A 12,431-nucleotide genomic window follows, 5' to 3' on the forward strand; every position below is an offset into this window, starting at 1 on the left:
TGCCCCGCGCACGCGCACTCCGTTCCCTCCCCTCCGGTCGCACTCCCCGCGCATGCGCGCGCCGCTCCTCCCCTCCGCCCGCGGTTCCGCTCACGCACAGGCGGCACCCGCCCCCCGGCCACACCTTCGGCGCATGCGCGCGCTGGTGACGAGGCAGGAAGGGGTGGGCTGCGCGTGCGCACTCCGCCGGCCCGCGCCCCCCAGCCCACCCCTGGCGCACGCGCAGTCGGGCGGCGGCGCCATCGCGGTGTGAGGGGAGTCGCGCGCGCCGGGGCAGGCCTTAGCCATGTCGGGGTCGGCGGGGTCGGGCGGCGCGGCCGGCTCGGCGCGGAAGCGGCTGATGAAGGAGGAGGACATGACAAAGGTGGAGTTCGAGACGAGCGAGGAGGTGGACGTGACGCCCACCTTCGACACCATGGGGCTGCGGGAGGACCTGCTGCGCGGCATCTACGCCTACGGTGCGCTGCGGGGCCTGGATGCGGGGCCTGCGCAGTGCGGCCGCCCCCTGCGCCGTGCCGGGGCCGCCCCGCTGCCGCTGAAGCTAACGGTCGCCCCCACAGGTTTTGAGAAGCCCTCGGCCATCCAGCAGAGAGCCATCAAGCAGATCATCAAGGGGAGAGACGTGATTGCCCAGTAAGTGGGGCTGCCGGTGGGGTGTTGCCTGCCCGCGGGCGGGAGAGGCTGCGTGCCCTGGAGTGGGGGGAGTCAGTCACACTCCGTGGGAGGGCCGTCACCCGTGGCACTCGGGTGCTGCCTGCAGGATTGGGGAAATCTCATCACGAGTGGTATCAGTGGGAGGTGTCCCCACCCACGGCAGGAGAATGGGAACTAGATGATCTTTAGGGTCCTTTCTAACCCAGACTCTTCTGTGATTTTATGATACGAGGTGAAATTGGCCAACTTGCACATAGACTGTGATCCTAACAGCTCTTAATGTCAATGTTTATTAGGTTTAGGAATGCCAATGTAATAAGTATTCTGAGCCAGCAATGTGCCCTTGTGGCCAAGAGGGTCAATGGGATCCTGGGCTGCGTAGGGAAGAGTGTGGCCAGTAAGTGGAGGGAGGTCATTCTTCCCATCTGCACTGGGGAGGCCACAACTGGAATCCTGTGTCCAGTTCTGGGCTCCCCAGTTCAGGAGAGACAGGAAACTGGGGAACAGGGAACTCTCCAGGGACTAGTGGAGAGAGTCCAGCGTAGGGCAACTAAGATGATTAAGGGATTGGAGCATCTTCCTTATGAGGAAAGGCTCAAAGAGCTGGGGCTCTTCAGCCTGGAGAAGAGAAGGCTGAGGGGAGACCTTAACTACGTTTACAAGTATCTAAAGGGTGGGTTGAAGGAGGATGGAGCTGGACTCTTCTCAGTGGTTCCCAGTGACAGGACAAGGGGCAACAGGCACAAGCTGGACCATGGGAAGTTCCACTCAAATCTGAGGAAGAACTTCTTTGGGGTGAGGGTGGCAGAGCCCTGGAACAGGCTGCCCGGGGAGGGTGTGGAGTCCCCTTCTCTGGAGATCTTGAAGCCCCACCTGGGCAACCCTGCTTTGGCAGGGGAGTTGGACTGGATGATCTCTAGAAGGTCCCTTCCAACTCTGACAATTCCATGATTCTGTGATTCCATGACAATATTGTTTGTTTTCAATTAATAGGACTCTAACACTCTTGGGAATCAAACCCAGAGAAGTATAGAGACAACTGCAGTCTCAGGCAAGGGAAAAAATAAGCAGAAGAAAATCTGTTATGTCTCTAGAGACAAAGAAGGATGTACATCCCACTAAAAAAATTCCTTTCTAGGTCACTAGTGGGAATTGCTAACCTTCCAAATTGTATTGGCTTACCTACCATTTACTTAAATATATATATATATATATATGATAAAAGCATAGAATAGAATCATAGAATGGTTCAGGTTAGAAGGGATCCTAAAGATCACCCAGTTCCCTCCCCCTGCCCTGGGCAGGGACACCTCCCACCAGACCAGGTTGCTCCAAGCCCCCTCCAACCTGGGCTTGAACCCCTCCAGGGATGGGGCAGCCACAGCTTCTCTGGGCAACCTGGGCCAGGCTCTCACCACCCTCACAGCAAAGAATTTCTTCCTGAGATCTCATCTCAATCTCCACTCTTTCAGTTTAAAACGGTTACTCTCTCGTCCCATGTCTCCCCTCCCTGATCCAGAGTCCCTCCCCAGCTTTTCTGAAGCCCCTTTAGGGACTGGAAGGGGCTCTAAGGTCTCCCTGGAGCCGTCTTCTCCAGGCTGAACCCCCCAGTTCTCTCAGCCTGTCCTCCCAGCAGAGGGGCTCCAGCCCTCCCAGCATCTCCATGGCCTTCTGTGGTACCACTGCAACAGGTCCATGTCCTTCCTGTACTGAGGACTCCAGAGCTGGACATGGGACTCCAGGACTCTCACCAGAGCAGAGCAGAGGGGTAGAATCCCTCTCCCTCGCCCTGCTGGCCACACTGCTTTTGATGCAGCCCAGGATGGGGTTGACTTTCTGGGCTGCCAGGGCACATTGCCAGCTCATGTGGAGCTTCTCATCCACCGACACCCCCAAGTCCTTCTCCTCAGGGCTGCTCTCAACCCATTCTCCCCCCAGCCTGGATTTGTCCCTGGGATTGCCGTGGCACAGGCGCAGCACCTTGCACTTGGCCTACTTGAACTTCATGAGGTTGGCATGGTCCCACCTCTCCAGCCTGTCCAGGTCCCTCTGGCTGGTATCCCTTCCCTCCAGCGCGTCGGTCTGATAAGGAGTAAACACACCAGAGCTGGGGACCCTGCGGTAGAGTGCTCTGTCCCCGATGCTGCAGTTCTCAAAGCTGCTAGTCTGCAGATCTCGCTGTGATCGTAACAAAACTTTGTCAGATACTCTGTTGGCAATATTGACTTCGTTGCAATGAAGGAGTGGAAGAGAGCAGAGGGGTGGAATATGTTGAAGTTGTCTGTCTCGTTAGTCCAGATATGCAGAGTGTTCACCAAACATCTGTTTCTCAGGTCACAGTCAGGAACAGGGAAGACAGCAACATTCTCCATCTCTGTTCTGCAGTGTCTGGATATACAGGTAATTTCATAGTTCATAGCACATGTTCAAAAAGTTTTTTAACTGAATCAGTAGAGTCTTCATCATAAAAGCTTTTATTTTTAGAATGAATAAATGAAGCTTTACATTGAAATCCATTCATTATGAAGCTTCAGACAAGTTTCTGTGGGAAATTTCACCAGACTCTACTCTGTAACAATTTAGCTGCTAAACCCACCTTGGCAAAATAAGTTCAGATAAATTGTTGTAATTATAAAGTGGCTTTAACAGCTCACCTCTTCCACATACTTTGTTATTAGAGAGCTAAACTAACCCTCCAGCAGGTAGAGCACCATTGACATCCTGTCTCAACAGCTGGTGCATGTTGAATCAAACGTAGATTTTTGACTGACAAATGTGTGGTTTTGTTCTAGTCAGGGTTCTTGTGTCCATCTGATTGTTTTTTAAGTATAATTTGAATGTGTAGATGCTGTTGAATAAAAGTATGATTTTCTGTGGGCCAATACGATCTCAGATAAAGCTGGGATTGTTTGTCAGATGTCACTGCCTGGGGACATAAAAATAAATGTTGCATGTTCTAAAGGAAAAAGTCAGCTTTGTGCTTCATTTCTGTTACTTGCTCGTAATATTTTTCAAATGTGACACTTTAAAACATTATCTTGGAATCCTCATGCAATGCAAGGTTTTTATCTGAACTGAACATATGAAATTGAAGTGACTTAAAGTTATTCTTTTGCAAGAAAAGTACATGCTTTCATAAGTGTTTTCAGAAATCTGATTGGAATGAAAAATGAGCTATTGAAGAACTGCTTAAGTGCTGTCTTGTCAAAAGTAACTTAAGTGGATGTTACTGCGTCAATGCTCTGTGTGAGAGCAGCTTTCGAGGTGTACTGACCCTTGTGAACACTAGGTTTTAGCACAAAATTCTATGATTAATCCTTCAGATGTTACATTTAAGAGTACTGTGGGATCTGTAATCTCTGTTATGCTGGGATGATACCTGCCCTGTGATTAACTGTCATGTGATCACCTGTTTTAATGAGGTTCGTGAGACCCAGGCGTTGATCTTGGCACCAACTCGGGAGCTGGCTGTCCAGATTCAGAAGGTAGGAGCAGTTAAATCATCCTCTGTAAAGCACTCGCAAGGCCTGGGCCGATTCTCAGGTGTTCCCCAGCAGAGCTGAAAGCACAGCTGCTGCTTTTCCTTTGTGTTCCTGGAAGGAATAACAAATTCTCATAAAGGGCAGTTTTGCTCATCTGCTTTACATCTGTTCTTGCTTACATGACCCCGTTGGCTAGCGGTTTAAGGTTTTACACATTCCTAACTGAAATGTTAAGAACAGCACTTCTAAAGCGGCTCTGACCCCTGGGGAACCGAGTTCACAGTGTTTGAAAGCCTGCTGTTGAGGGGGTTTGGGTAACAGACATCAACAAATCCCTCCAACTGCTTGTGCTTACATCTCTCTTAAAAAAAAAAAACACTGTGGTTGTGCAGGGCTGCATCTCTTCATGGGAGCTCAGTTAATTAAGCTATTCCTTTGTATCAACATAGGGTCTTCTTGCTCTGGGAGACTACATGAATGTCCAGTGTCACGCCTGCATTGGAGGGACCAACGTGGGTGAAGATATCAGGAAGCTGGATTACGGGCAGCACGTTGTTGCTGGCACTCCAGGCCGTGTGTTCGGTAAGGAGATGTGGGAGGCTGCATCACCTCCAGGTTCAGACTTGAGCTGAGCCCTGGGAACCTGCTGCAACTTTTGTGCCCTTAAATTTGAAATAGCATGAAAATTACATTTATTGTGACACCACTAATGTAACATTAATGTGAAATATAACAAGGGAGCAACTTACTGTAGCGATAGATGGAAAAGACTAGAGAGAAATCAACAGAGATAGTATTTGGACTTTCTCTGTTTATATTTCACTTGTAATTGTTGAAGTGTTTCACTATATGGTGGCGTGGGAAGTAAGAGTATTTTTAAAGCAGAAAATATTGCAGTCACAGGAAATACTTCAGAATCTTGGAGGAGATAGAAGCCGGGTCTATCTGAATGTCAAAGTTAGGTCCATGTGTTTTGCCTTTGCTCTCTCTTTGTTAAATCAGGGGCACTTGCAGCTGGTACTTCCTGATTTCATTGCACGAAGATTATTATAGTTACTGTTCATGGCAGTTACCACAGTGATACCGTTAGTCTTCAAGCTCATATCTTGGGGATCTTGGAAAAACAGGCACCACTTTCTCACGCAAGCACCTGTCACTGGGAGAACATAGAGCTCCACGAGCAGAAAAACCCCAAAACATTAGCAGCTGCCAAACTGGACTAGCTTTAAAGAGCACACTAATAGCGAGTACTTTTCTGTCACGGTATCAAGGGGTTACAAAGCCATGTGCTCTTTCAGACGTGGATTTGCCCAGTGCCATGAGAAGTTCAGGTAGCATTTAGCATTTCTCACATCCAGCTGCAGTTGCTGGGGGAGCCTGGGTCACCCGTCCTGTGCAGTTAGCAAGTGGCATCCCACAGCTTGGACTCTGAGAGCTTCCCTGCAGTCAGTGTGCCCTTAGCCGGGCTGCAGGGACATCTCCCTGGGTGCAGCAGGCACGCTGTGGCCCTTGGATGTTGCCTTCTGTCACCAAACACAAGTCTCTGTGTGCAATGGCCTGTCCCTCCTTTGCCAAAACGCCCTGCCGGTGGCTGGGAGCAGTGTAGGCTGGCTTGCTTTCACAGCCTTTTTATCTTACAAAGTGAAATCTTACAGATATGATTCGGCGTCGAAGTTTGAGGACTCGTGCCATCAAAATGCTGGTTTTGGACGAAGCAGATGAAATGCTCAATAAAGGTAAAATACTTTGTGTCCCTTCCTTTCTTCTCACTTCTGAGATTCCAGGGTGTCCCAGCTGGCAGTTCCCCTCCTAGAAACAATTGCTTTTGTCAAAGTTAGATGATTATAGTTAGTTACAGGTTGTAACAGGTTAAACTGCTGAATGTGCCTTGTCTGATTTAGCTGTAGTGTCCTTTTCAATAGTTATAAGTTCTTGAGCACTGCCTCTCATGCTTTACTGTGTACCACAGCCACATTGTAGAGGGTGTGGGGAAATTGGGAAGAGATGAGTAGAACGTGACACTGGCTTTGAGTTGCTGATTCACTCGTTAACGGTCATCTCATAGCATAAGCCCGGTACTGAATTCCAGAACAAGTTGTGAAGGAGCAGGATATTTGGAGGAAAGATGTGCTAACTGTTCTGTGCTAATTGATTTGCTTTTCAGGTTTTAAGGAGCAGATATATGATGTGTACAGATACTTGCCTCCAGCTACGCAGGTGGTTCTGATCAGCGCCACTTTGCCTCATGAAATTCTGGAGATGACCAACAAATTCATGACAGACCCCATTCGCATCTTGGTGAAACGGTGAGTGAGCTTGCTTGGAAAGAACAGGAGCTCTTTGGTTCAGCTTCATACATTCACACTATTAACTGATTTCAACGTGTGGAGTCTCTCTCTGTTCCTTCTCACTGTTGCAGTTTATTTGGGTGTTTGCAGACATCATCACGTCCTATTTTCCAGCAGAGGCTGACTCGTCTCTCCGACTCAGTCCTTGCCCAGTTCTGTTTGCTGTTGCTCAGCCTGCCTCCCGCCCCTCCTCTTCCCCACATACAGCAGTCTCTTCTGGAAATCCATCATTCACAGCAGAGGATTTTTGTAGGCCACCTCCATTAAATTGCTATTATATAGCAAGCCAAAAAAGCCTTTAGCTGACTGGTCCTGGATGCCCTTGGAAGTGTAGCTGATGTCTGGTGGTGTCATAGCTCCTCATGTGCTGGAGCTTAGGAGAAGTCAAGAGGAGTAAGCGTAGGCTGTCACACTGCCCCACTTCCCTTTCTTATGTCTCTCTTGTCAAGAGGCTTGAATGTAAAAAAGATGAGAGCAGAAATGTTTCCCTTGGGAGCTGTGTGTCTAGAGCAGAGAGGGTGCCCCAGGAGTTCGAGTCTCTGTTGCGTGGGTCCCGTTGGAGGGCACTGTTGGAGCAGGCTTCTCCAGGGACTTTCTCGAACAACTTGGGAGTTGTGTATAGACCCAGCACCCCACAGCACACAGCGCAGAGCTGTCATCTCCGTGGTGTATGGAGTCACCTCCTTGTGGTGTGGTACAGCGGTTCTTTTTCCCTACAGTGATGAGTTGACCCTCGAAGGAATCAAGCAGTTTTTCGTAGCTGTGGAGAGGGAGGAATGGAAGTTTGACACCTTGTGCGACCTCTACGACACGCTCACAATCACCCAGGCTGTCATCTTCTGTAACACCAAGAGAAAGGTACAGCAGCCGCCATCAGACGGGCGTGTTACTCCCAGAGGGTGACTCAGAGGAGAATGCTGGGACAAACTCCCTCTGAGGTCTGGGTGTTTCCCCCTTTGGGAATAGTTTAGGAGGAACAGGGGTTAAACGTATGTCTTTGGGATGTGCCTAGCTCAACCAACTGGCTATAGGCCAGCCTGATACAGTTCCCTTTTCAGAGAGCTAGGTAAGAATGTACTTGTTCTTCTAATTGCTTACAATCCTGAAACAGCTACATTTTCTGAATAAATGCCCATGATTACTTTCCGGGCTCGTCGAGTCCTGTATCCATACAGCCGATGCTTTGTGAGGATTATTTACTTCCTTTAGGTCCAAAATGCTGGTTAAAGTGTCTCTTGGCCAGCACCTATCTCTGCAGACATTCTCCAAGCACGACCAGTGCATTGGGCTGCCCTGAGCAAAGCACTAACCCAGGCTGCTTGGCTGCGCACAGGTGGACTGGCTGACGGAGAAGATGAGAGAAGCCAACTTTACGGTGTCGTCCATGCACGGGGACATGCCGCAGAAGGAGAGAGAGTCCATCATGAAGGAGTTCAGATCTGGCGCAAGGTAAATGCTCAAACGGTGTCGCTAACGGCATTGCTACCTGGGTTTCTTCTAGTGTTTGCAGGGAACGGGCCTCAAACCCATAAAACCTCTCCTCTCTGAAGGCCTCGTTCAGCTCAAATTATGAAGAATTCCAATTCCCATCTCTCCTCCGTGGCATCGCGGGGTTGGGAGATTGCCACTTCCCGGGGAGGGATGCTCCTACTTACAGAATTAGGCTGGTTTGTTTTGCTAAGGAAGTTGGGAGTTGCTGCATTTAAACAAATGAAGGGGAAAAAAAGAATATTTGGGCTCTGTCCTGTATTTTAAACCCTTAGGAGCATCATACTCTTTCTGAAAGTTCAAAGCTGTCTTGGCACTGTCTTCACTGAAGCTTGGTGATGGTGCGTGGAACAGCGTTCTTGCAGCAAAGCGGGGCTGCTGCAGCGTGCTGTGTGGAGGGAGGAGTGCCACCTCGCAGGGTGCCCTGCGTTGGAGCACCTCACCTCTCAGCCCTCACACCCACCTCCCTGGGGTGGAACAGCCATAACTCTCCCCTTCTTTTTGCAGCCGAGTCCTTATTTCAACAGATGTTTGGGCTAGAGGCCTGGACGTGCCCCAGGTGTCCCTGATCATTAACTACGACTTACCCAACAACAGAGAGCTCTACATCCACAGGTGAGCCCAGCCTTGGCGGGGGGGTGTGGCTGGAGCGCCCTCCCCGAGGTGGCTCCCTTCACTCTCTCCTTCTGCTTCCACAGAATTGGCCGGTCGGGCAGGTACGGCCGGAAAGGGGTCGCCATCAACTTTGTGAAGAACGACGACATCCGCATCCTGCGGGACATCGAGCAGTACTACTCCACCCAGATCGACGAGATGCCCATGAACGGTGAGCGCTGGCTGGCAGAGGAACCCCAGATGCTGTGCCCTGCCTCCTCCTTCCCTGGTGGAGAACCTGGGAGCGGCGGGGGCTGCGCCGTGCTGCGGCTCTCGGCACGCACTTACATTCTCTCCTTTTCTCTCATTTCAGTTGCTGATCTTATCTGAAGGGCTGGGTTTAGCCGGGAGCTGTAACTCTTCAGTAGCCTCAAGTCTGTTTCGGACCCACATCCTTTTATCGTACCCCTGATCATACCTTCTTGAGTTGAGCTGCGCGTGGGAACTTGTGTAAATAATGTCTTTACTCCCACCCATGTTTTTCAATAAAAAAAAAAAAAGGAAGTTTTACCATAACCTGTGCTTAATTCCTTTAACCCAAGATAGTAACAGGCAGGGAGTTTTGAAATGCTACTGGACATGGCTAGCACAACCAAAGAAAACATTTGCCACAGTTTATTTAGGTTCATAAAATGCAGTTTCCTGTTCCCCACCCTTTCACTATCGCCGTGCCCTGCTACCTGCTGGGCTCTTTAGTTTCCTTAACTTGACTCTAAGGATCAGCCATCTACAGGAAAAATCTGTGGCCTCTCCCTAATCTGCTCTAAGTTATATAAGATAACCAGAAAAGAAATTTCCTGTTGTTTATGCCTTTCTGGAGCTAGAAATCACATTACTTGTTGCTGTGGATGAGTATTTTACCTCCCAAGGAACCCAGGGACTGAGCAGGCACTTGGGAAGGCGAGTGCCTGTGATTTGGGGCCAGCTGGAGAATCTACTGATTCGTGTTTGCATGGGGACTAACAAAAAGGGCGAATAATCTTACCACCTTCTCCACTCCTCTCTGATGCTGTAGCTGGTTCCATCTTCCCAGTGGTGTCTCCTCAGGCGGCTCCCTGCCCCCTCGCGTGGTGCTGTTCCAGCTGTAGCCCCTGCTGTGTCACCACATCTCGCTCCAGCTGCTGCTCTTCAAGGGGCTCTTGCTCACTCAAGGAGGGCAGGGGGGGAGCAAGGCCTTAGCGCAGCACCCAGCTCTCCCCCCCCCCCCCCCCCCCGGGGCGCGGGGGGTGCTCCCTCCCGCTCATTTGTCACCCCCGGGGACGGCGACGACGCCGTTGCGGTTTCCGCGGTGACCCCGGACGGCTGACCTCGGGCAGGGCGGGCGGCGGGACATGGTCCATGCGGACGGCGGAGCTGACGTACTGCACGGCGTGATGGCGGCCGGCCCTGAAGAGCGCCTCGGCCTGCTGCAGGGCGGCCAGCCCGGGCTGGAAGAGCCGGAACCGCTCCGTGTCCACGCCGGGAGCCAGGTGCCGCCCCCCCCCCCCCTCCCCCGAGGGTTGCTCTGGTGAAGGTCCTTGGTCCTCTCGTACCCAGCTCCGTGCCCAAGCTGCTATTAACACAGGCAAGAACGGAGAAAGACTGACTTTATTCTACTAAGAATTCCAATTCTAAGGTGGTGGCCAATAGTGGTGGGGCTGCTACAGCTTCATGCCCCTGTGTGCCACCAGCTGCCAGGCTGAGCCCGTGTTGCCCGTAGGCGCACACCCCACACACGGGTCCCCATTCCCTACTGGCACAGCCAGCCCCAGCGCTCTCCTCCCGCCCCATGGGCTGTCAGTCACAGTGAACCCCCCCAGTCACCGGGAGTTGGACTCTGCCTCCTGCTCCAGGAGCTGGCACAGACACGGCCGGTTGCTGGTTCAGCCCCCCCTCACACACCCCCTGGGGACAGTGAACAGCCTTCACCGCAGGCACACATGGACCCCTTTTGTTCCTGGCCACCCCCCAGAGGAAGGCACACGCACACAGAGAGGGCTCTGCTGAACCCCAACAGTCAGCTGGGACGTCCCAGTCCCCCCCTCTTGGCTCCTGCAGAAATAGATGCAAATCCAGCCCAGCCTGGGGGCTCTCCCAGGCCCGTTACCTACTTCTGGCCACATCTGGCTCCGTGCTCCTGTGCTGACACCCCACAGCTGCTGGCACTCGCTTCCCGCTCGCTCCTGGTCCCAACACAAAGCCCCCAGGTACCAAGGCCCCTCTCCCCTCACTGGCCCTTAGAACTCCACAGGCACCAGAGTCCAGTCCCCTCTCCCAGGAAGAGGGTGAAAAATGGAGTCAATGGAGCAAATGGGACGGACGCAGCCAGACAAGAACCCTCACAAGCAACCAGTCCCTTCATCCTCTGCTCCCAAAACATCACCCTTTGATCCCTCCCACAAAGCTGGGGATTTTTGCATTTAATCTGCACCCTCCCGGCCCCGTGCTCAGGAACTCCCCCCACACCCCGCTGCACTCCTCTGGATCAAGCCTTCCAGCTTCTCCATCCCCATCCTGGACAGAGTTCTCTCACCCTCGCTGCAGGGCACGGCCCAGCCTTGACCCCCCCATGTGACCCTAGTCCTTTGACTTATAAATTAATCACCAAAGCATTAGGTTGTTTAAATATCAGTATTTAATCTGTACAGTTTGAGAGACGATATCATAAAATGCAACATTCCTACCTCATCTTCAGCATCGTTCACCTGGAGGTGAGACCTCCTCTGCAGAGGGCAGGCAACCCCCACTCCCCCACAGCTCCCTTAGTACAAAAGTCACAGTGCAATCGCTTTAGTCTCAGACAGATGATTTCTGGAAGGAGACTGATGAAGCTCAAATGTTGATGGAAATTGTTACCATTTAGGAATGCGAAAAACCCCAGCTATTGCACAGAGTCGTTTCCAGCTGAAACTACAGCACTTCAGCAGCTGCCCCTCACGCCCCACACACCTGGTAATGCCTCAGTTCTTACTGATTTAGTCAAGAGTGAAAACAGAGCCAGTAACAGGATTTCAGAACAATGGGGTGGTTGGAGGGCAGGGACTGACAATAACTCCACAAGTCAAGCAGCGTGCTTTAGGTGACAAAAAAGTTTTGCTATGGGCGGGGGGGGACACGAGCCAGACAGGTGTCATCTTCCAGAGACAGGCATGAGAGGAACATCAGCTCCAATAGAAAGCCATGAAGTATAACAGACAATTTGTTCATATAATTGTCAGGATAAGTATTTAACATAGTTTATGTAGTAGAATACATACTCCAACATCTTTTAAAAATAAGCACGAATTTCATTTCATATATACACAACTGATTTTAATCATGTACTGAAAATAAATTACAGGAAATAACTTTAAAATGCAACAGAAGACAAGAGTTTCACAACAAACATTCCCACTGATTTTCCCAAGGGGGTGAGAGATTGCAGTGCTCAAGGCGGGTAAATATCACAAATATATCAAAAAACTTCAAATTGTTGATGCATTCACACATTTACATGAGCCACAAACATTCCTTTACAGGGACTGCACTTAGCTACCACAGAACCAGGTTTTGCCATAAACTACAAAACTTTGATACAAAATTGTATTTATATATTTATATTTCATATACATGCCCTATCTGTGATTCCTTAAAAAATAAAAACTAAACACACTGTACAGACAATCCTAACTCATTGCTTGGTAGCTGTAGGCAACAGTTTTGGATGGAATTTCTCCCCCAGTAGAATTAATGGCAATATTATATACATGAAGGCTAAACTGCAGAGAAGGACAGCTCCGTTCTGATCCGCCCCCCCCGCCCCAGGTCTGCCAGCTCAAAGCCAGAC

The 12,431-nt window shown here is 50.7% G+C and overlaps 1 protein-coding gene across 1 annotated transcript; it reads left to right on the forward strand.

The window, feature by feature from the left end:
- Window positions 1-217: 217 nt before the first annotated feature.
- On the forward strand, window positions 218-9,142 carry EIF4A3 (eukaryotic translation initiation factor 4A3). Its single transcript, XM_014964714.1, has 12 exons — window positions 218-458; window positions 561-633; window positions 2,988-3,054; window positions 4,077-4,139; window positions 4,586-4,718; window positions 5,792-5,872; window positions 6,301-6,442; window positions 7,204-7,342; window positions 7,818-7,933; window positions 8,480-8,587; window positions 8,671-8,798; window positions 8,940-9,142. Exons 1-12 carry the CDS (start codon window positions 287-289, stop codon window positions 8,954-8,956), a joined length of 1,239 nt encoding a protein of 412 aa, XP_014820200.1. The 5' UTR covers window positions 218-286; the 3' UTR covers window positions 8,957-9,142.
- The last annotated feature ends 3,289 nt before the right edge of the window (window positions 9,143-12,431 follow it).

The sequence above is a fragment of the Calidris pugnax genome, unplaced genomic scaffold (assembly GCF_001431845.1).
Source record: "Calidris pugnax isolate Ruff unplaced genomic scaffold, ASM143184v1 scaffold219, whole genome shotgun sequence".
Taxonomy (NCBI): Eukaryota; Metazoa; Chordata; class Aves; order Charadriiformes; family Scolopacidae; genus Calidris; species Calidris pugnax.